The following is a 21,295-nucleotide window of genomic DNA, read 5'->3' as shown; positions in this document are numbered from 1 at the left end:
GAGATAATTAGATGAGAACCAATCACGAAAATGGCTGTCCAAAAGTAAAAACAAAAAGCTGAGTGACGTCAATTTCGTTCTCTCTATACAAATCGGTTTAATAATGCTCGGAATGACAGAAAATTAGAAGCAAAGAGAGATATTAACTCAAACTGGAGTGATACAAGTGTTCATTATAACTGTGTTATCTGCCTTATATTGCATTATATCAAAGGGAAGCAAATCATAAATTGGGCTATATATTCTCTCCTGTGTCACGCTAGGATAGAAATAGTGTACCCCTAAAGAATATTCGAGTTTGTCAGTGGTTTCTTACTCAACGTATGAAACTTTGCTTGCGGGTTCAAATCCAGATATGGGTAGTAAGTATTAATTGAGCATTTATATTGGGCAATATCCATTAACCATGCTCAAAGCTCGTTACAACGAGTCCCGAGTCAACAGCAACAGTCAATATGTAGGACGAGACATGATGCTTGTCAGATATAACAATTTTTTTTCCAACAGAGACAAGTTGTTAACGGCCAGGTGCCCATTTAACATCAAAGTACGGTGAGAGAATGTGAGTAAAGAGCCTTTTCCTAAGCCGGACCCGTTTCCATGAACGCGGACTAGCGCTTAGTCTTTGACATTAGTTAAGGTCTTTGCCTAGAAGTAGGCGTTGTAAGGACGGTAACTAATTCGGCTATTTGTGCTGGTAACATCACTCTCTCTAGTACACGATGGCAAGTAAGATACCAGCCTTCATTCTTTCAACGCAAAAGAATTCCAAAGAGGAAATTAGCAGCACATCCGGTATAGATACTATTTCGTTCCGTTTCATATTTGAATTTACTTTTGCCATGATGAATCAAATCACTCGATATTGACTGTCGACTGATAGACTACTACAATGATGTCTATGGTCGATATTAGGTCAATGAAACAAATTGAACCAAAAAAAAAAGTTTAAAAACAAACGAAAAACAAAACAAAACAAAACCAAAAACAAAAACAAAAAAAAAAAAAAAACAACAGAAAGTGTGTTCTGATGAGTCACATCATTTCAGTCAGTCTCCGTGCCGTTCACTCGCAACTTGCGAGCCGATAAGATTCAGTCGATTTTTTATTTTTTTTTTACTCACGAAAATGTATACTTTTGACGATCTGCACTTATCTTGTCGTTTTTAAAAAAAATAAGCCAATGTCAATAGCAACAGGAAACTTTTTGCCTCTGTCATTACGAATGTGTAACGCTTTAGTAGAGCACTTTGTGGACTCTGCGCACTGTATAAATTCATGATTACATTACATTAACTTCTCATGATGGAAATGTGTAAAATTAATATGTAGAAGTGGACAGGTGGTCTCATTTTACGTCTGAGTACGGCTAGAGAAGGTGAGTAAAGAGCATTTTTCCAAGGACTCAAATATGCACTGCTCAAAGCGAGACTAGAATCTGGGACCTTCTAATCAGATGGTGAAAGTCAAACCACGAGACTACATAGCCGCACAATTATCCACAGCAAAATCATGCAGTAATTTATTTACATTATAGTTGTGACTCGTGATGTCATGTCGGAGTGAAACTGACACTCAAAATTGAAATTTTAGGTTTAAATCATTAAATTAGAATTGAAATTAGATGCTTCACTGAGGAGAGTGAACTTTCTTTCTTGAAATTTGAGAACTTGAATTTCCGACTTATAAAATTTTTTGACTTAATCTAGTGCGACTATGTGTGGTCTTATGGTAAGACATTCAACTTCGGACCAGAAGGTTCAGTGTTCGATTCCTGCTCTGAGAGTCGCATAGTTGAGACATTAGAAAAGGCACTCTACTCACATTCTCTCATCATACTTAGATGTGAAATGAGTACCTTGCCATAAACAGCGTTGTCTCTGTCGGGAAAAAATGGTATTATCGTCTATCAGGCATCATGTCTCATCCTACATGTTAAGTGTTGCTGTTGGCTAGGGATCCCTTGCAAAGCGCTTTGGGCACGTTAAGTGGATATTGCTCTACATAAATGCTCAGTAAGTATTGCTACTCAGTACTAGACTGAATGAATGAATCACAATTACGATTTATTGTTAGCATCTGGTTTACACAGACATAATACTGGATTCAGGTGATGATCAAAATTATTATTGAGAGAACAAATTGAAATTAATATATATAAAGCTCGTTGGTGGAGCACTCAATTCACACGGAAAGGACCGAGATCAATCGGGATTTTTTTTTCTGACCTCATTGTCCATACAGCAGCCGGGGCTGTTAGATCTGGTGTAAAGAACTCTGCGATAGACTAGCGTCCCATCTAAACGATAGCAAGAAATTACTATTGTCGGTTTCATGCTACAGAAACCAAAATTAACTCCGGCTCCATGGGCCTAATGGCTCTGAAGGACATTTTTAAACATCTATGTATAATGAATGAACGCTGCTATTTTTTGAAAATTAATATTTATTTAGAATACTGTAAAATTGGCAATGACATGGAAAAAATAGTAATACTAAACATTATAACAATGACATATAAGCACATAAAAGTAAGACAGAGGTAGATTTCTAAAACGAAAAAAAAAAATTGATTCTAAGAACAATCTAACAGACCGTCAAGCTTAAGACATTTCAGCCCTATCAAGAAACTTGAACAGGATCACATCTAGAGAATGTACATGGTGACAGAAAACATACACACCTAGATATCAGTGATTACAAAAAGGCCCCCCCCCCCCCCCTGATTGCCATTCTCTTGGCAAAAGACCCCAAGCACTGTCTGGAAAACACACCAAATACTCTCATTATATGAAAAGAACGAAGAGCCTCATAGAAAGGACAAGTGATATTTTAATTTTGTTTTACGATTTTAAGGGTATTACAGCGCTTGCGACACGCTGTCAGTACCAGTAAGAAGGAAGAAAATGGGAGGACAAAAAAAAAAAAAGAATTATAATTAAAGCACCTAAGAGAAAGTAAGACAATCGGGGGAACCGCTGTGGATTCCAAAAGCATATTGGCTTGAGATCACCTATAAGTCTTATCCAGACACCAGAACAGGAGCCCACTGAGAGGAATACATTCAAATCTTTACAAGATATGTTCAAAACAATGTAACTATCAATACATAACAGAAAGATAATTTAAAAGGAAAAAAAAACATCACCTTCCATAACTAACGCTGTAAATTTGACTATTTCCCTCTCAGCCAAGAACTCCGACAAGGGCCAGGACAAAATCAAGTAATCCCAGTTCAAGACAAAGACAGAGAGCAACTCAGAAACCAGATATAGAGGTGTAAAAAAATCAGTAAGCGCGATCTTTTGCCCCCCCCCCCCCCCCCCCATGGGAGGTCAAAAGACCCCACCCAGGGACATCAAAGGTGGCCAGTTTAGGTCATCCACCACTCACCTCTCAGGGGGGGGGGGGGAAACGTTACCCCATCCAATAAAAGTAATTCCAGCCACCACAAATTTAGATTTTTTGGTATATAAAACCCATCTAATGAAAACCACATTTTGAACACTCATTTAGCCCCATTGATATCATAGCCAAATTTCTGTGTAATTCAATGCACACACTCATAGATTTGGCTTATTCTTTGAATAGTGTTGAAATAGAGATTTATACCAAAAAAAACCCAACTCTTCTTATGAAACTATAACTCACTTGTATGTGATTGTAAATGTTCGACTTATCTAACACATATATTTTCATAAAGATAAAATGCAAGTTTAACAATAATGCTTTAAATTCTGAGTTGTATTGAAATAGTTGAAATAGTTGTATTGTATAAATAAATATATCAATATATAAATATGAGTATTGCAGAAGACTAGTTTTCTTCTTGAGAGTTTAATATCGTCACAATATCAATAGAATACAGTTATCACAGCAACAGTATGAGATTCATTTATTATACATTTTGAAATTCAGACAACAGGGAAATAAATGAGACACTACCAGTAATGCCCAGCCATCAAAAGTCAATAGTGTTGTGAAGTTGTTATCAATATCAAGTCTTTAGGAATAAAAGTTTATAAGGGAATAACATTTTTTCTGTTTACTTATGGGATTTTAAATATACACGGGATGATGAAAATAAATTGGACACATTTCTATGTTCCACGAGGAAGATGGAATAACACTGTGGTTAACAGTTTTTCGGGGTTTTTTTTTCAATTCATAATTGTTCTATTACAAAAATCTTTTCTTGAGCTTTGTTAAAATGTGTAAACTGACCTCCTTTGGGTAAGAATATGACAACTGTTAGGAAAAAAATATGAATTGATCAATAAATAATTTATTGTAAATTGGGTTTAATCTACAAATAATGAATATTAAAAAATAAATAAACAAAAAACAACAATAACAAATGTTTATAACATAAACACAACATGAACATAACATTAAATCTAATTTGGCAGTATTATAAGAAAGCCTAAAGCATGACTTCTGCAAGATATAGATATATCGAGAGCATCCGACTTTAACCAAGCAAGCGCCACATAGGGTAAAATTATTTTTAAAAGCTTTTATTAAAGTCAAACCTCTTCCTTATACCTTTGATCTGTAGAGACTAGCAAAAGTCCCGTTATTTGGCGGGAATAGTCATGTGATCCAAACACAAATGTTGTTATTGATGCAGAAGTGCTACTGTTTTTAAAAATTATTTTTCTAGAAATCATCCCGCTAGCACTTACATGGTTTGATTTATATATAAACATACAATATTGAAGTGATGTAAATTGTTACACTAAAGTGTGCTTTAAATTATGCAATTGAAATTGGCACATAGCTTTGATAATCCATAATACATCGGAATATCATATAAATATAACAAACTTCTTAAGACATACATATTTGTGTCAATTTACTGATTAGACAAGAGATTCTCAAAAACGGATGGACATGTTTTAATATCACATCATATTGAGCAAATAGTTGTTTTTAAAAAAATATATCAGTACATGTATGAGGGAGTCCAAAAAGAGACCTGAAAATGGCCATAACTTTTGAACCAAAAACATTTTTTCAATCTGTAAACAGAGAAACATAGGAAATTCATTTTTTTCCCTTGCTGTAAAGTTTCAGCATCACTAAAGTATGCAATATTAAGTGCTGTTGTCTTTAAGATGGTGACTTCAATCACAAAATGGTCAAAGATGGAGGACAGAAACTATTGTTCGTTTTTGTTTGTTTGTTTGTTTACAAAATGAAGAGAAAACCCTCTGAAATTCAAAATGAAATAACCAAAACAAATGGTGAAAATGTCCCCAGTTTATAAATGGTATTCTTGATTTAAAGACAGTTGTACAACTCTAGAAAATGAACCTAGGTCTAACCGGCCAAAAACATCAAAATGTTATTTGGGTCAATGAGATCATCAAATGTGAGATGAGAGTAAAGATTCGTGTGAATCCTTTGAAACTTGAAATTCCAAAAAGCACTATTCACAAAATTGTCAATGAAATAATGGGGTAGTGGAAAGTCTGTGCCAGATGGGTTCAAAATATGTTTACAGAACCAACGCAAGCTTCAGAGTTCCTGAAACTTTGTGGATCTGTGTCAACAAGAAAGTGTAACCAAGCCAACTCATTGTAGGGCCTGATGGGGACTTCTAAGCAAAAAATGATCTTCTGGACATTTGATTACCGGTGACAAAACTTGGATCTTCATTAGTTCTCCAGAGACTAAGCAGAACTCAATGACTTTGAAGCACCTGTCTCTTCCTGTTACTAAAAAAAATAAAGTGCAGATTTCGGCATCCAAAGTAATGGCAATTGTCTTTTAAGAATTGTCAGATTTTGTATATGTTACAAGTAGGGTCCCACAGGGATGGGTTCAGGATCCCCTTCTATTATATATATATATATATATATATATATATATATATATAAACAATTTGCCTGATGGTATAAAATCCAAATATAAGATATTTGCCGACGACACACAGTTATATGGTTCATCTACAAAATGATTTATATACTGTAATTGATTGATCACGTCTCTGGCAAATGGAGTTCAATGTTTCTAAATGCAAGAAGTTGTATGTGGGGAAGTTTAACCCCTCAAACATGTAACTTGTAGACAGGGTTGCAGACATTGCTTTAACTATGACAGAATATGAAAAAGATCTGTGAGTTTATTTAGATCAGAATCTTAATTTTGATTATAATATCAATACTACTATTAATAAGACAAATAGGCTTCTTGGCATAATTTACAGAAGTTTCAAAAATTTAGACAAGTAAACATTTGTCACCTTATATAAAGCTGTTGTTCGTACAGGTCTTGAGTATGCAAATTGCATATGGCACCCTATATTTGAAAGACAGTAGGTCACTTATGAAAGTGTACAAAGGTGTGCTCCCAAGTTGATTCCTTGCTTATCACATTATTCCGATGAAGAATGATTAAAAACACTAAAACTACCTTCATTCATAAATAAAAGTTTAAGAGGAGATCTCATTGATTTATTCTAATTGATACTTAAGAAATATAATATTGATCATAGTGATTTTGTCCAAACTCACATATATAATCAACAAGAGGATCTCAATATAAATTTTTTATTAAAGGCTGTAATAAAATAATAAAATTAGAAGTAATTCATTTATATTTCGAACTGCCAGGTATTGGAATTTCACATGGGTCCAGCCATAACATTCTAACCAACTGCCTTGGGATGTGGAAAATTTAGCAAAACCGGAACCACATGTCTTAACAGATGATTTAACCCTCTCCTTACCAACCATAGGAAATCATCACATTTGTTATGATGCAACTGACAATTTTCTCATTCTGATGTCTCTTGTACATCACAAAATGTAAATAAATGCTTTGATTACAGGTATAAAAATACTAAACACTGTGTTGTAGACATCATTTTGCTGAACAGCATTCTGTATAGAATGCACTTGTTACTTTTTTGTTTGCTTAGGAAAAGTCGGGTGGGTGTGAATTTTCGGGGGAAATTCTAAAAATGGCTGGTAACATAAGAACATACATTTGCCAAGAATTAATTCATGAAAGTGAGAGAGATGCATTATTTGTGGAAAAGATTATTGCTGGTGATGAGTCATAGTTCTACAGTTATGAGCCAGAGATTGCGCAACAATTGGCTCATTGGTCGTGTCCAAATTAATCTCATACTCAACATCTAAAGCAAGAAAAGAGTAGGGTGAAAGGAATTGTTCATAACGATTTTGTACCACCAGGTCAGATCATTGACCAGTACTTTTTAACTGAGTTTTTGAAATGCTTGCATGAAATTGTGAGAAGAAAGCGACCTGAACTTTGGGTGTCTGAAAAGTAGTACCTTCTTCGTGTCAATGTCAGGCCACTTAAATCATTACATGACCAAATAGATCAAAACTGGTTAAACAAAGAGAAAAAATGACAACATTTGATTTCTTTTCGGTTTAGCAATCTTTTCGGTTTATCCGGTTTTTACTGTAATCACATTCCTTAACTTAAACAGAAAGCCACAATAAATGGTACAACAGATCTAGTTCATACTGGGCTAAACAATGCCAAAAGAATGCTCCGACTCATGCACCAATCTTTTTCTATATAGCTAATCACAATCGCTTCAAACTTGAGGACTCCAAAAGCCCTTGCTTAGTGTTGTAAATTACGTAAAATTATGAATTGTTGATCCTACTTTCGTCTGGAACCTCCCTATCTATTCAAAGGGGAAATGGCAGAAGGAAGGAGATTGAAGAGACAACAAAAGCAGACTTATTTAAAAGACTTCTCCTTTACACATGTTAAAACCAAACCATTGTAAAAGTGGCAGTGTAATTTAAAAAGTATAATAATTCTAAAAAGAGGTAAATAATAATTTTTTAAAAGATTGTATATATATAAATATTTATATCAAAATATAATCATCATATCGAAATCATGCAACTAAAAATTTGATTCCAATCAATTTAAAACTTTTGATTCAAATTCATTGCTCACAAAATATTGTGTTAGTATTTTATTACCAGCTCTCCAGTACAGTTTCATCTAACTGTTAATCTTATGCATTTTTTTTTGTGGTCTAAGGGAGGTTTTTAGTATAAATCATTCACTTGTATATATTTCATCCTTCAATAAAGGAAGCTTTCATTATTTTTTTTCCAGATCTTTTACATATAATAAATTCTTCTTCCCCTACATATAAACAGACTGACTAGTTTATATTGATAATTATTGTCCATGTAGCATATCCAAACTCCTTAAAGATCTCATTATTGTTCAAAAGTTTAATACTAGCAGATAGGTTATTTCAGTTTCATAAGCTGTTTTTGTTTTTGTTTTTAAGGGTTTTACGGCGCTTGCAACACATTTAGGTTATATCAGCGCCAGTAAAAAGGAAGAAAATGGGATAGTAAAAAGTTCTAGAATTACAATTGAAGCATCCAAGAGAAAGTAAGACATAGGGGAACTGGGAACAAATAGGGATCAGATGAAGATTCCAAGAGCATATCACCAATGTACTTAGTTTGAGATCACCTATAAGTCTCATCCGGACACAAGAACAAAATCCAACAAAGAGGAACACACTCAAATGCTTACATTATATATTAAAAAATAACAAATATAATAATACATAACAGAGAGATGATTTACAAGGAAAAAAATATCATCTCCCAAAACAATAAATATACATTTGACTGTTTCCCTCCCAACCAGGACTCCGACCAGGGCCAGGAAAAAAAACAAGTAATCTCATTCCAAGACAAAGACAGAAAGCATGCTGAAAAACAGATATAAGGGGATAGAAGACACAGTGTGTACCTCCCTGCCCGCTATGGGAGGTCAGGATCCCCACCCAGAGTTTCATAAGCAGAATATAGGTGGGTATAGAGAGTGAAGAATGATTGACACCAGTAGTTGGAGAAATAATAAAAGCTTGATACCCCTATTGCCCAAATTGTATTTTATTTGACTTCATTTGATATTAATCTATTGTTATCTCTATAGTATCATTTAATAATTTATTCAAATTGGTGATTTCATTCCTAGCCAATACTTCATGGTCAGCTAACCATCCTGTATCATTATAAACGTCTAGTATACCACAGGTGGATTATTTCATTCTTCTAGTACATCATTTAGTATGTTCACAAAATAAATTGTCTGTGTTTTCTTCAATTAGCATTCTATTTTATTATCAAAAGGGCCATAACATTGGTGCTAAATATTTTTTTAAAAAGTAGACCGAAAAGATATTTCACACACAAAAAAGCGTCCCCCTATTTACTATCTCATGTGAAATACGTGGAAAACAATGTTTAAATCGCCATAGCTTCACATGAATCTTTTTCACATTGAATTATATCATTAAACAATTATTCTAATCATAAAACAGCAATCATTGGCAAATCGATGGAAATGTAATACAACATATCACAGTTTCTTTTTAAATGAAAAAAAAAACCTACCAATTCATTATGGGAGGAAATAGAAAATCATTGTTACAATCACATTATAAAAGGGTACCCATAGAGACAATGTTGTCCAGGTAATTAAAGTTAAAAAATAGAGGAAAAATAAAGTAACTGGGGAAAAAATATGAACTGTTTGTGATAAAAATTTGTTGCAAGTTTATGGTTGATGTTAGTACAAAGTTATTTTTATTCACTAAATTTCCTAAAGAAAATTAATTTTACATGAACTGATTGATACAAAATAACAAAGATATAATTTAGTAATGCTTACATTCAAATTGTTTCTAATCCTTACAAGGTGCCACTTTTCCCATTGCTACCTCAAAATTTGTGACGCATTGCCTCAACCAGCTCTTTTGTTGGAGTGGACTAGATGATTAAAACTGAATTTGAATTTACCACCTAAACTTTGAAATAAATGAATATGAATTCATTAATTATTATGAGAATAATCTATTGACTGCAAGTCAGCCATATTTCATTATTTTGATCATGTTGACATTAAAATCAATTATGGCTGGCTCCACCAGAAACAAAGCACCAAATTTAGACAATGATTCGCATTTTAAGAAACTGTCTGACCTCACTTTCGTCACTAGGTTCGTATATTGTGAGTCAAATAATGAAAGCCGATTAAAACAAGTTATTATTAATTTGGAACTTATAATTGATCTTGTTCAAAATATTGATCTTTTCTTCCATACGTAAAGTATTTGATATATTTGATATTTGATGTAATCAAAAGCCAAGTTGGTCCAAAACAACTCAATAACAACAAACAAAAATTTTTTTAAATCACAACCTTGATATAACGTGACCTAAAAATAGCAATAAAAATCATCTAAACAGTAAATTACAACAGGTGGGAAAGACTGACAAGAACAACCATGACAACAACCAGAAACATCAGATCTTGTTTTCTTCTATTGGCACAGACCTTTGATAAAACAGACATACCCACTTGAATTTCCTTATTCTTATTACAATTATTACTCACATCATTATAAGATATCAACCTGATGTACCAATACCCCGCTACAAAAAGGTGTAGAAGATCTGGAATCATTAGACCGAAATCCCTGGAGTTTTGGAATGCTTCTCCCTTGAAGAGTATGATGTTGGTTATGAACTGGTCCAAACTCGACACAAAAATGTGAGCAAAACTGATAGCTATGATGACTAAAATCTTCCATGAGTGGGTCTGTGGAAGAGAAAAAAGAAACCACAGATTTACAAATTGCACGATTATATGACAACATAAATTTAAATCATGGAAGCTTCATACACATGTAACTGGCTCCCTTTAATTAATTTATTGTTATCAATTCCAATTTTTTGCTTTCCCATTTGGTCACAGTCAGGTCAATGATAAGGAGGAATTTTTAAACTACTCTGCAGATGTCTGCGGTGCTAATATACAAGAGAAGCAAACAATTCCACATACCCAAATAAAATAAAGTCAATCAGAACTATAGGGTCTATGAAACTTGAGTTTATTCAGTTCCTATGGCCTTAAGTGGACAGTAACAATTTGTTGCTACCCTTAGGCTAGGATGCTAGTCTAATGCAAAGTACTTTATACGGATAGAACCAGCTACTCAATCACTGCTGAATGGACAGATAATGATGGTGATGATGATAATACAGTCCACTCCGGATAGTCACAACTTTTGGTTAATCACAACATTTCCCAAGAAACGGAATTAATTCTATATAAAAGTCACTGGTTAATTGCAACAAACTTCGGTTAATCGCAACAAATTTTCACCCTAAAAAAAAGTGGTAAATTCAATAAATCGATCAAACAAAATATCATGATTAAATTTCATCATGGAAGAAATCGGGACAGGTTGAATAATCGTGAGTGGGCAGGATTTAATGCTACAGTTGTGTGTCACCATTCTATTTGAGACAAAAGAGGGTGGGGCTTTGCAGTATGGGTTTGTGAGATGTCAGATGCCATCTGTGGCCATTAAATAGGAGGCAAGGGGGCTGGGCATAGTTTTTACAACAGGTAGACAATGACACTTGTAAAGAGAGCCTGAGCGAAAGTTAGTCCAATTTGAATAAAATGTCGACTTGCACCAAAGCTTCTTTTGCTTGTCAAAATCTATACAGGGATGCCATATGGTTTTTGTTTCAATCAAGTTGCTATGTCTGTGGTTGACTAAGAACTTTGTTTACAACTACTAGCTTGAGTTTAGCATATATATATATATATATATATATATATATATATATATATATATATATATATATATATATATATATATATATACGAGGGCTCTTTCATAATTAACCGAAAAATGCCTGTAAAATCCGCGTTTTTTATGCTATCAACAAAATTCTTGCACGTGTTCATACCTTGACTCGTCCATTTCTCTACGTAACAGCCAAGTCTGTTGACACACTTCTGCCAACGCCGCACCATGGAATAGATACCCTCTCGGAAGAAATTTCCGTCAAGGTTTTGTAGCCATTTCCGCACATGGTCAACAAGCTCTTCATCGACATCAAAGCGCTTTCCTGCCAGCTCACGTTTCAGTGGCCCAAAGAGGTGATAATCAGATGGTGCGAGGTCTGGACTGTGTGGTGGGTGTGGCAAAATCTCCCATTCACATTTCTCTAGCCAACCTTGCGTCATTCGTGCTGTGTGGGGTGTAGCGTTGTCGTGTTGCAAAATGACCCCGTTGGTCAACTGCCCTGGGCGCTTTCTGCGAATGGCCTCCCTAAGCTTGTCAAGAGTTTGGCAGTACCTTGCAGCATTGATTGTTTCTCCAGGTTGTAAGGTTTCGAACAGAATAACACCACGACTGTCCCAGAAAACAGTTCCCATTATTTTCTTTGCTGACCGCATGACTTTGAATTTCTTCGCGACAGGTGAGGATGGATGTTTCCATGTCATCGAATCTTGCTTTGTTTCTGGGTGCAATGGTGCAACCAAGTCTCATCACCGGTGACTATGCTGTCAAGAAAAGTCACATCGTACCCTTGAAAGTCTCCGCCGGCGTTGGCAGTATGCCCGTGAACCCTGCGTGAGCTCTTGCTTCTTCTCAAAAGTTCCCTGCAGATGTCCAATCTTTCTTCTTAATGATTGTCTGTCAATTGCTTAGGAACCATCTTGCGCTGACTTTTCTGCAGCTGAGTTCATCAAATACAATTCTATGGGCAGAAGTTTCCAAAATTTCAAGACTGCTTGCGATTTCATGAAGTTTCAACCTCCTGTCTTGACGAATAAGCTCATCAACTCGCTTCACATTGTCTTCTGACGTCGCAGTTATCGAACGCCCTCTCCCTTCCCTGTCTGTCAGGTCGGAATGGCCGGCTTCAAACAAATTACACCAGTGATAGACTTGTGTACGGCTTATAACATGCTCACCATATACACTCTGAAGTTCTTTATGAATTTCGGTAGGATTCAGACTTTTGGCGTTTAAAAAACATATGACAGCTCTGATTTCCTCCTTTGACCAAGTTTCAAGGTGTGCCGCCATCTTTAAAATCGTCTAGAAATTCATTGTGCAAAATGATGCACTTCATAATTTCTGGAAATATCCGTAAGGAAATAAGGAATATCATGTCGTTTACAGAATTAAAAAATCTCCACTGGTTGCTGAGCAATGGGCATTTTTCGGTTATTTCTGAAAGAGCCCTCGTATATGTGTAAAATGTTGCAATCGCGGACAGGAAACTCAACTTCGGTTAATCGCAACATTTTCGCTGATCCCAAAGTGTTGCGATTATCCAGAGTGGACTATAATAATAATATTTAAAATAATAATAATAATAATAATAATAATAATAATAATAATAATAATAATAATAATAATAATAATAATAATAATAATAATAATAATAATAATGTTTAGTTGAAAAATTGATTAAAAATTTTTGCTTTTGTTGTTTGTTTTTTTATAGTGATTTTAAAATGAGTATTTCACTAAAATGGAAGAAAAAATATACTTTTTTCCTTTAAATTGAATTTAATCATACCTCTGACTGTTTATTACAGAGATTTAATACCAAGGCTGTTACTACAACTTCTGTAACACAAAAGTAAATCTGGTGTGAAAGATACTTGTAGAATTCATCGTTGAAATACCTGGTGAAGAGATATAGGGGACTTTTTGAAGAACTTTCAAACCTTTTTCTTTTGATCACAAAAATCCACAACACCGCATACAGAAGAATATGTTAAGTATTGATCACCTGTTATTTGTTAACCTGTTATTTTAACAAAAGTATAACTATCTTTTCAGGTGAGTATTCAATATAGATTTTTTAATTCATTTTTAAAAAAAACACAATAAATGATAACAATACAAGAATGAAGATTTGATATCTATATTTAAAGTGTAAAATTATAGATTAATCAAATGACCATTACCAAAAACAAATCAAGCACACGAAAATAAAAATCTAAAAAAATCAAGTGCCCAAGTATTTTTGTTGTTGCTTTTTTGTTTGTTTGTGTTTGCTTGTTTGTTAAGGGGCGGTTTGGGTCTAATTATTAGGAAAATCCTTCAAAAAAATTGATTTTGAGATTTTGGTGAAAAAAGATATTCAATTATCTTAGAAATAATATTATTGAAGTCCAAATTCTTTAATTAGACTATAAAGGCACGAAAAATACAGTCGAAAAGGGTACAGGTAGTAAGAAAAGTGTGAAAAACGGAAATCTATTTTGCCATTTTCTCAATATGTCATTTTTCTAAGGGAATGTTGTTTTTTAACCAATAATGATGATACATAATTATTAAGGCCCATCAAAATAGGTAATTAATTTTTTTTTTTAATAAAGACCCAAAACCGCCCCTTAAAGGATCTAAAATGACAAATAAAAAATTGTTTATAGAGACAAAAATAATTCCCGAAAAACTCACCCAAACATCATCCACCATGAGTAATAATTAGGATAGATATTAACCAAGTACAGACACAGCCAGCTCAAGTGGAGCTGCTTGATTTGGTAGAGACCAATAAGATATTTGATACTCTCATAAAACATCATCATAAACACAACAGTCACACTCCATATCTTGAAGGTATTCTGTGTAGCATTGAAGTAAATGTGTTTGTAGCGGGTCCTCCCCGGTGACTCGTAGGAACCTTGATGAAATAAAGATTACCTGTGAGTAAATACGAACAATTCACTAAATATCTCATCACATATATGAAATTATTTTAATACTGTGATTGCCAAAGTCTTCTTTCTTCTAAGATTCATTAATCTTTCATTTTCATCTTGTTTCAGAGGAGTTTTTATCTTTCTTTTGCATTCTTTTTCTTTTTGAAGGGTTAAATCTATATCGAATACTTTCCAATCTTACCAATTCCTAAAAAAAAAAATTATAAGAACATTAAGAAGATCTTGTTAAGGATGTATTTATCTCCATTTGTGGTACAATTGAATGATGAGCGTCCTAGAAAAAATAATAAATATAAACTATATGGGAATTATAAATTCCAGCAATAAAGTGATGTTGTCTAATGCAAAACTATCTCAATAATTGTCAAATGTTTGGTTACACTCAAATATTCGACAGAAAAACCGATAGATGACCTAAAAAACAAAAACATACAAACAAAAAAAAAAACAAATATATATGCACATCCAGCGCCCAGATAAAAAATGAGCTGTTCACTCAAGGACAAGGTTTAGAAGACGAAAAGAAGAATAAGAGAAAACCCTTCAGAGCAACATGAATTTCTTTTTCTTGTAGGATTTAAAATCATTTTGTGCATTAGAGTTTTGACCAGATCAAATAGTCAATCATTGTCTTGAACTTGAAGGAGAAATTTTGAAAAAGAATACATAAGCAAGAAATGTGTAGTGCTCTGAAATTCCCTGTCAACTAAGCACTTTAGCTTGGATCCATCCATCTAACTTTTAAACTCAATAATGTCAGAACAAAAAAAGATTAACATATTAATGATGTAAAGGTGGGGAGAAAGATATTTTTTTTAATAAAGGAAAACAATGCATGAATTATGAACATACCTTTAAAAACTGTGTCAAAGCAAGAACATGTGCAATCCTTTTTGTTGACAGGCTGCTTGTCTGGTACCCATAGTTTCAAATAAAATACACCTGGAATTGAGATAGTTTTAAATAATATAGAATAATCTATATATTTAATAAGACCTAAGATCATATGACAACAAAACAAACCACGCTCAAAGGATATTGTACAGGACATGGAAAAATTCCCAGTTTTGAAATATTTACGTATGTTTTAAAATGTGTGTGGGCATATTTTGCACTGTTGAAATTGCATTTTAGATCATAGATTTTCGTTGACAAATATTTTTCCAACAAAGTATAGAAAAGACACATTCTTTGTTTTGATGACAACAAAGTAAAAGGTAAAACCTGAACACAAGCAAAACACCCTTTTATTAGATGCAGTATTCGCCAGTGTGTACAGAGTAGTACTCCAACCAAAATGTAATGAAGCCATTGCTTGCATTATTGTTATTATTATTATTATTATTATTATTATTATTATTATTATTATTATTATTATTATTATTATTATTATAACTATAACAACAACAATAATAATTATATAATGATAACAACAATTCACATTATAAAAGGAAACATAATCATTTGTTGACAAAAACTTAGATTGAGATTTTATCACTCTCCAGCCATCTGCACCAATCTAAGTTAACTAATTTTACATTTGGAATATTAATTATATGACAACCATTATACCACTGAAAATGACTACTTAATAGTCGCAGCTTATCCTATTCATCCTTACCTATGTGTAAATAAGGAGTGATAATGAGAATAAACAAAGCCACGCTGACAGCCCAATAATTTTTAATCTTCAACGGAATTGGAACTCCATGTATTAAAGTCCTTTTGCTGATGGGTAATATGCAAGCCATGTCAGGCAACAGTTGTTACATCTCACATTCTTTTCAAATGGGAATATTATATAGTGAAGGGCATCTGAAAAAAAAAAAAAAAAGCCAATTTAAAATTTTTTTATTTTTCATCCTCTACTGCCACAGCTTCCACCAGACTTTACAAGACTCTAAATGTGAGGGGGCGGGGGTGTGCATGTTTAAGGGAGTCAGCTGCAGCTATTTGGACTCAAGTCTCAATAATAGTCTCCCGTGGTTATTCGGACTCAAATTCCATTGCGCATGTGTGTAATCAACAGATTATTTAGACTCAGTCTGAATAGTCTCCCATGGCAGTATCGTTTTTGTTTATATTTTTAATGCATTATAATTATTGATAATTACTTAAAATTGATGGAAATGAAAATAACGATAATCGTATTGTAATTATCAACAGGCAGTCTAAAACTGTTTTTATTTAAAGATAAGTAACAATCCATCTACAGACCGAAGTAGGGGTTTGAGCTGAGTCAATGTGCGATGGGCAAAACAGAATTTCTTCTGAACTGTTCTGAGATTTCTATATATCAGTTCTACTCTCCACACTCCCCCCCCCCCCCCCCCCCTCCCTTTGTTTGCGCATGCGTATTGGAGTTTGACAGAATATATACAGGAGACTATTCAAACTCGAAGTCTGATTTGCCACTTCAAAAGGAGTAACCTTTCAAGAAACGGTATCTCTCTACCCCCCTCCTCCCACCCCCGTCACTCTCTTTCTCACTCACACACACACACACACCCCAACAAGCACACATGCACATTATGCATAATGAAATCAAATAATTAAAAAGTCATTTTAAAATATTAAAAAATTAACTTCTGTCAAAATTCAGGTTGATTTGAACTCTACATTTCTTTCTTACTTATATGTGTGTGTGTGTGTGCCCGTGTGGTCGTGGTGGTGGTTGGGGGGAGGGGTATACCTAGGCCAACCTAACTGGGACTGCAGAGCTCAGTCTGTATAATTCCTCACACAAGCCTTTTCTTCATTTCTGAAAGGATTTGTCCATGTAAATAGACGGCTTCTTTAACAGCAGAGATATTAATCTGATAATCTAATCATCATGTTCATATTGACATTGGGGAAGGACTTCCATAGTTTCACAACATGCCTAATGAGGGGATTTAAACAAAAAAAATGAAATCCCATCCTTATAAATATGAAACTATAATAATAATAATAATAATAATAATAATAATAATAATAATAATAATAATAATAATAATAATAATAATAATAATAATAATAATAATAATAATAATAATATAGAAAGATCGCCGCACCATGCTGCCTGGCCCGAGTGACCATCAAACAATAAATCAAAATTATACAAATACTAAATAAAAAATTAGGTATGGTCTATTGAAAGATAGGCCACTCCTCAAGGCCGCAGCCATGGTCGGATCATGCTCCAACATCTCACCGCACCATGCTGCCTGGCCCGAGTAGCCATCAAACAATAAATCAAAATCATACGAAATACTAAATAAAAAATTAGGTATGGTCTATTGAAAGATAGGCCACTCCTCAAGGCCGCAGCCATGGTCGGATCATGCTCCAACATCTCACCGCACCATGCTGCCTGGCCCGAGTAGCCATCAAACAGTAAATCAAAATTATATAAATACTAAATAAAAAATTAGGTATGGTCTATTGAAAGATAGGCCACTCCTCAAGGCCGCAGCCATGGTCGGATCATGCTCCAACATCTCACCGCACCATGCTGTCTGGCCCGAGTGACCATCAAACAATAAATCAAAATTATACAAATACTAAAATAAAAAATTAGGTATGGTCTATTGAAAGATAGGCCACTCCTCAAGGCCGCAGCCATGGTCGGATCATGCTACAACATCTCACCGCACCATGCTGCCTGGCCCGAGTGACCATCAAACAATAAATCAAAATTATACAAATACTAAAATAAAAAATCAGGTATGGTCTATTGAAAGATAGGCCACTCCTCAAGGCCGCAGCCATGGTCGGATCATGCTCCAACATCTCACCGCACCATGCTGCCGGGCCCGAGTAGCCATCAAACAATAAATCAAAATTATACAAATACTAAATAAAAAATTAGGTATGGTCTATTGAAAGATAGGCCACTCCTCAAGGCCGCAGCCATGGTCGGATCATGCTCCAACATCTCACCGCACCATGCTGCCTGGCCCGAGTAGCCATCAAACAATAAATCAATAAATCAGTACGGTCTGTTAAAAGATAGACCACTCCCCAAGGCCGCAGCCATGGTCGGATTATGCTCCAACATCTCACCGCACCATGCTGCCGGGCCCGAGTGATCATCAAACAACAAATCAAGAAAAAAAAACAGACTTAAAAAATAATAAAAATGAACCACACAAATCACTAAGGGACCCTCTCAGGAGAGGAAGGTGTGTGAAAGAAAAAGAATAACTGAAGATATATAATAAAATCAATAGAAAGAGTAACCACAATCACAATGTAGCACTGGACAAGCAAAATCAATTCAAGGACAGATCAGATCACAAGAACTCAACTAATCACAGTCATAAGCAGTAAACAAAGTCAAGTCAAGGACAAAGCAAATCACAACAATTCACAATAAATTACCAAAGATATAAACTAATCACTAATCACAGCTATAGGCAACAACAAAACAAAAAAAATATTTCCAGTAAAAAGAATAAAAAAGAAATCAAATGTAAAAAAATTTTTTTTAAAAAATCAAAAAAAAAAATCATGAAACATGACACCATCCACAAGGTCACCAGACAGGTGTGACCTTGGAGTCAAGGACAAGGACGACCTTGACACGATCAAACAAAATTCACGAACTGAAATTCCCTACAGCTGAAAGAAAAGGAAAGGGGGCGTGGTCATACATATCACCAATATCACAGCACAGAATTCATTCAAGATTGAATATAAGAATTATAGTGTAGAAAATACATGATGAAAAATAACGAAGTATTCACAGGGTAAAAATCAACGAAATTCGAACTCCCATTCAACGAAATACGACGGTAGGAAATAATAAAATGGATAAGTAAAAAGTAGAAAAAAGTTTTCGCTCGTGACGCCATTGTAGTAACTACCGTGATTGCCAGAACTCGGTATTCTGGCTGTAGGACTCCATGGCTAGGATGGGTCCAGATGGCCGGTGAATCACGGAATTACTGAGTTAAAACTAGATATAAAATAGATAATGTTAAAGTATAAAAATATAGCTTACCCTGAATCTAGTCGTAATGGTAGATAGGTCAAGAGAAGGTCTGTAAAGGAGTAGGTGTAGAGAATGAAATGTCCAGAAGTAAATGTCGTCCAAGAGTGTGGAATCTGGTGAGTGTAGCGCTTGAAGTAAGGAGTTAGTGTACAGTAGCTAAGTCTGGAAGTCAGTGTAGTTGGTAAGCGTCGTAAGTAAGTGTGTAGGTAAGTCTGTAGTCAGTGTGTATCGAGAGGTCCACTCGGCTTTATATGAGCCGGGTCAGCTCGGGACGAGGCAGAGCGGAAGTAGGAATGACCATTGCCAAGGTCACTAGCCGTACGATTGTTTACGGCTAGAGATCCCTACAAGGATAAGTCTTGACATCCTTTGTCCGTTTTTCCGATTTTAAAGTGATATGGATCAATCCCATTCACAGATTCAATTTATTTTTATTTTGTAGCTTTTTTTTTCGATACAGGGTCTATTGTGTTGAATGCGTTGGTCGCCATTTTGAAGAAATCTGTTCGTTAATCAAGGGACTGAATCGTGTAAAATGTCAAAAAGTAACTCAATAGTCTTTACCGCAAATTCTCTATAGATTGCTATTGGTCTTTGGGTGTCAAATGCATATATGGGTAGCATAAGCTGAAAAGAGTGTTGGTCAATTTTGCTGCCACAAACTCGTGCCACGAAGCTCGATGTCAATGATCGATAACACCACGAAACGGAAAACCTAATCTTAGTTATTGACAACCAACCCAAGCCCAAACTCAAACCAAACGCCAACGTTACCTTTACATAATTTATTGTTTTGTCATCCTTGGGGTCAGTATTGTTGTTAAAAATTACCATATTTGTTCTCGTATCATATTTTGATCAGTGATTTTAAAAACAGTCAATCTAGATCTACGACATTTCAGTGTTTTTAAATTTTAATTCAAACCCTAGATAATATTAAATCGACAGACTGTCGACTGCTAATGATGGGCATTTATTGGTATTTGGTATTGGTATTGCGAACTGTTAATAACTCGAGGAATTCTGGTACCAAATGGTGAAAAGTCGGTAAAGGTGACATTTGGTTAACCCGCCCTGTCGTGCTCATCAGTTTATAATCCACATCAATAACTCGTATTTTGTACCATACTGATACTATAGATAGTATGCGCTTGGCTAAGAAGCTCATAAGATTGCCATCCGGAAGTATAACGGACCCACACACAAAACTGTGTGTATCCATGAACGTTTATAGTCGGGTTAAAACAGTTCAGTGAGCATTACTCATAAACGCGGATGGCAAAAAACAATAACAAAGACCCGAGTGACGTCATCTTCGAACTATCTATACTGATTCCATTTTAAATAAGAATGTCTCTCCCGAGCTACAATCCGTTTTTCGAGGACATTATGTTTCGGCGGCTTCACGGGATATGTTGTTTCGAACTTCGTGTTATGGACATGATCACTAAATTTATTTTAAAAATTTTCGATGTTCTCGAATTGTCTTGCTTCCTTTGCATATTGGAAAAATAATGTCTTATTTATAGTAATGTTTTAAAGGTATGGATTCTTTTTTTCGAAAATGTTGCAGAGTTTCTAAGGTTAGAGGTTTTTATTGTTGTCATGCTTTCGGCCAAAAAGAATTGTTTAACAACACATCGTGCGGATCTATTTTGTACAATGTTGATCACCGACAAGGCTTTTTTTCATTTTCGTTGCTATTTTTATAGAGAACCAATATCACCCACACCAAAATAGGCTGCA

The 21,295-nt window shown here is 34.6% G+C and overlaps 1 protein-coding gene across 2 annotated transcripts; it reads right to left on the bottom strand.

The window, feature by feature from the left end:
• Positions 1 to 3,335: 3,335 nt before the first annotated feature.
• On the bottom strand, positions 3,336 to 20,544 carry LOC144981002 (uncharacterized). Of its 2 annotated transcripts, none has more exons than XM_078929047.1 (6): positions 19,559 to 20,544; positions 16,196 to 16,389; positions 15,427 to 15,516; positions 14,309 to 14,534; positions 13,419 to 13,527; positions 3,336 to 10,626 (listed from the first exon to the last, which is right to left on the bottom strand). In XM_078929047.1, the coding sequence occupies exons 2-6, from the start codon at positions 16,323 to 16,325 to the stop codon at positions 10,279 to 10,281; spliced, it is 903 nt and encodes a 300-aa protein (XP_078785173.1). In that variant the 5' UTR covers positions 16,326 to 16,389; positions 19,559 to 20,544; the 3' UTR covers positions 3,336 to 10,278. The 2 variants fall into 2 exon arrangements, with proteins under 2 accessions (XP_078785173.1, XP_078785174.1); XM_078929048.1 differs by having other exon boundaries at positions 20,324 to 20,544.
• Positions 20,545 to 21,295: the final 751 nt, after the last annotated feature.

The sequence above is a fragment of the Berghia stephanieae genome, chromosome 10, assembly GCF_034508935.2.
Source record: "Berghia stephanieae isolate SIO BIC M18660-M18661 chromosome 10, UCSD_Bste_1.3, whole genome shotgun sequence".
Taxonomy (NCBI): domain Eukaryota; kingdom Metazoa; phylum Mollusca; class Gastropoda; order Nudibranchia; family Aeolidiidae; genus Berghia; species Berghia stephanieae.
This window is presented reverse-complemented; position numbering and strand designations above follow the sequence as displayed.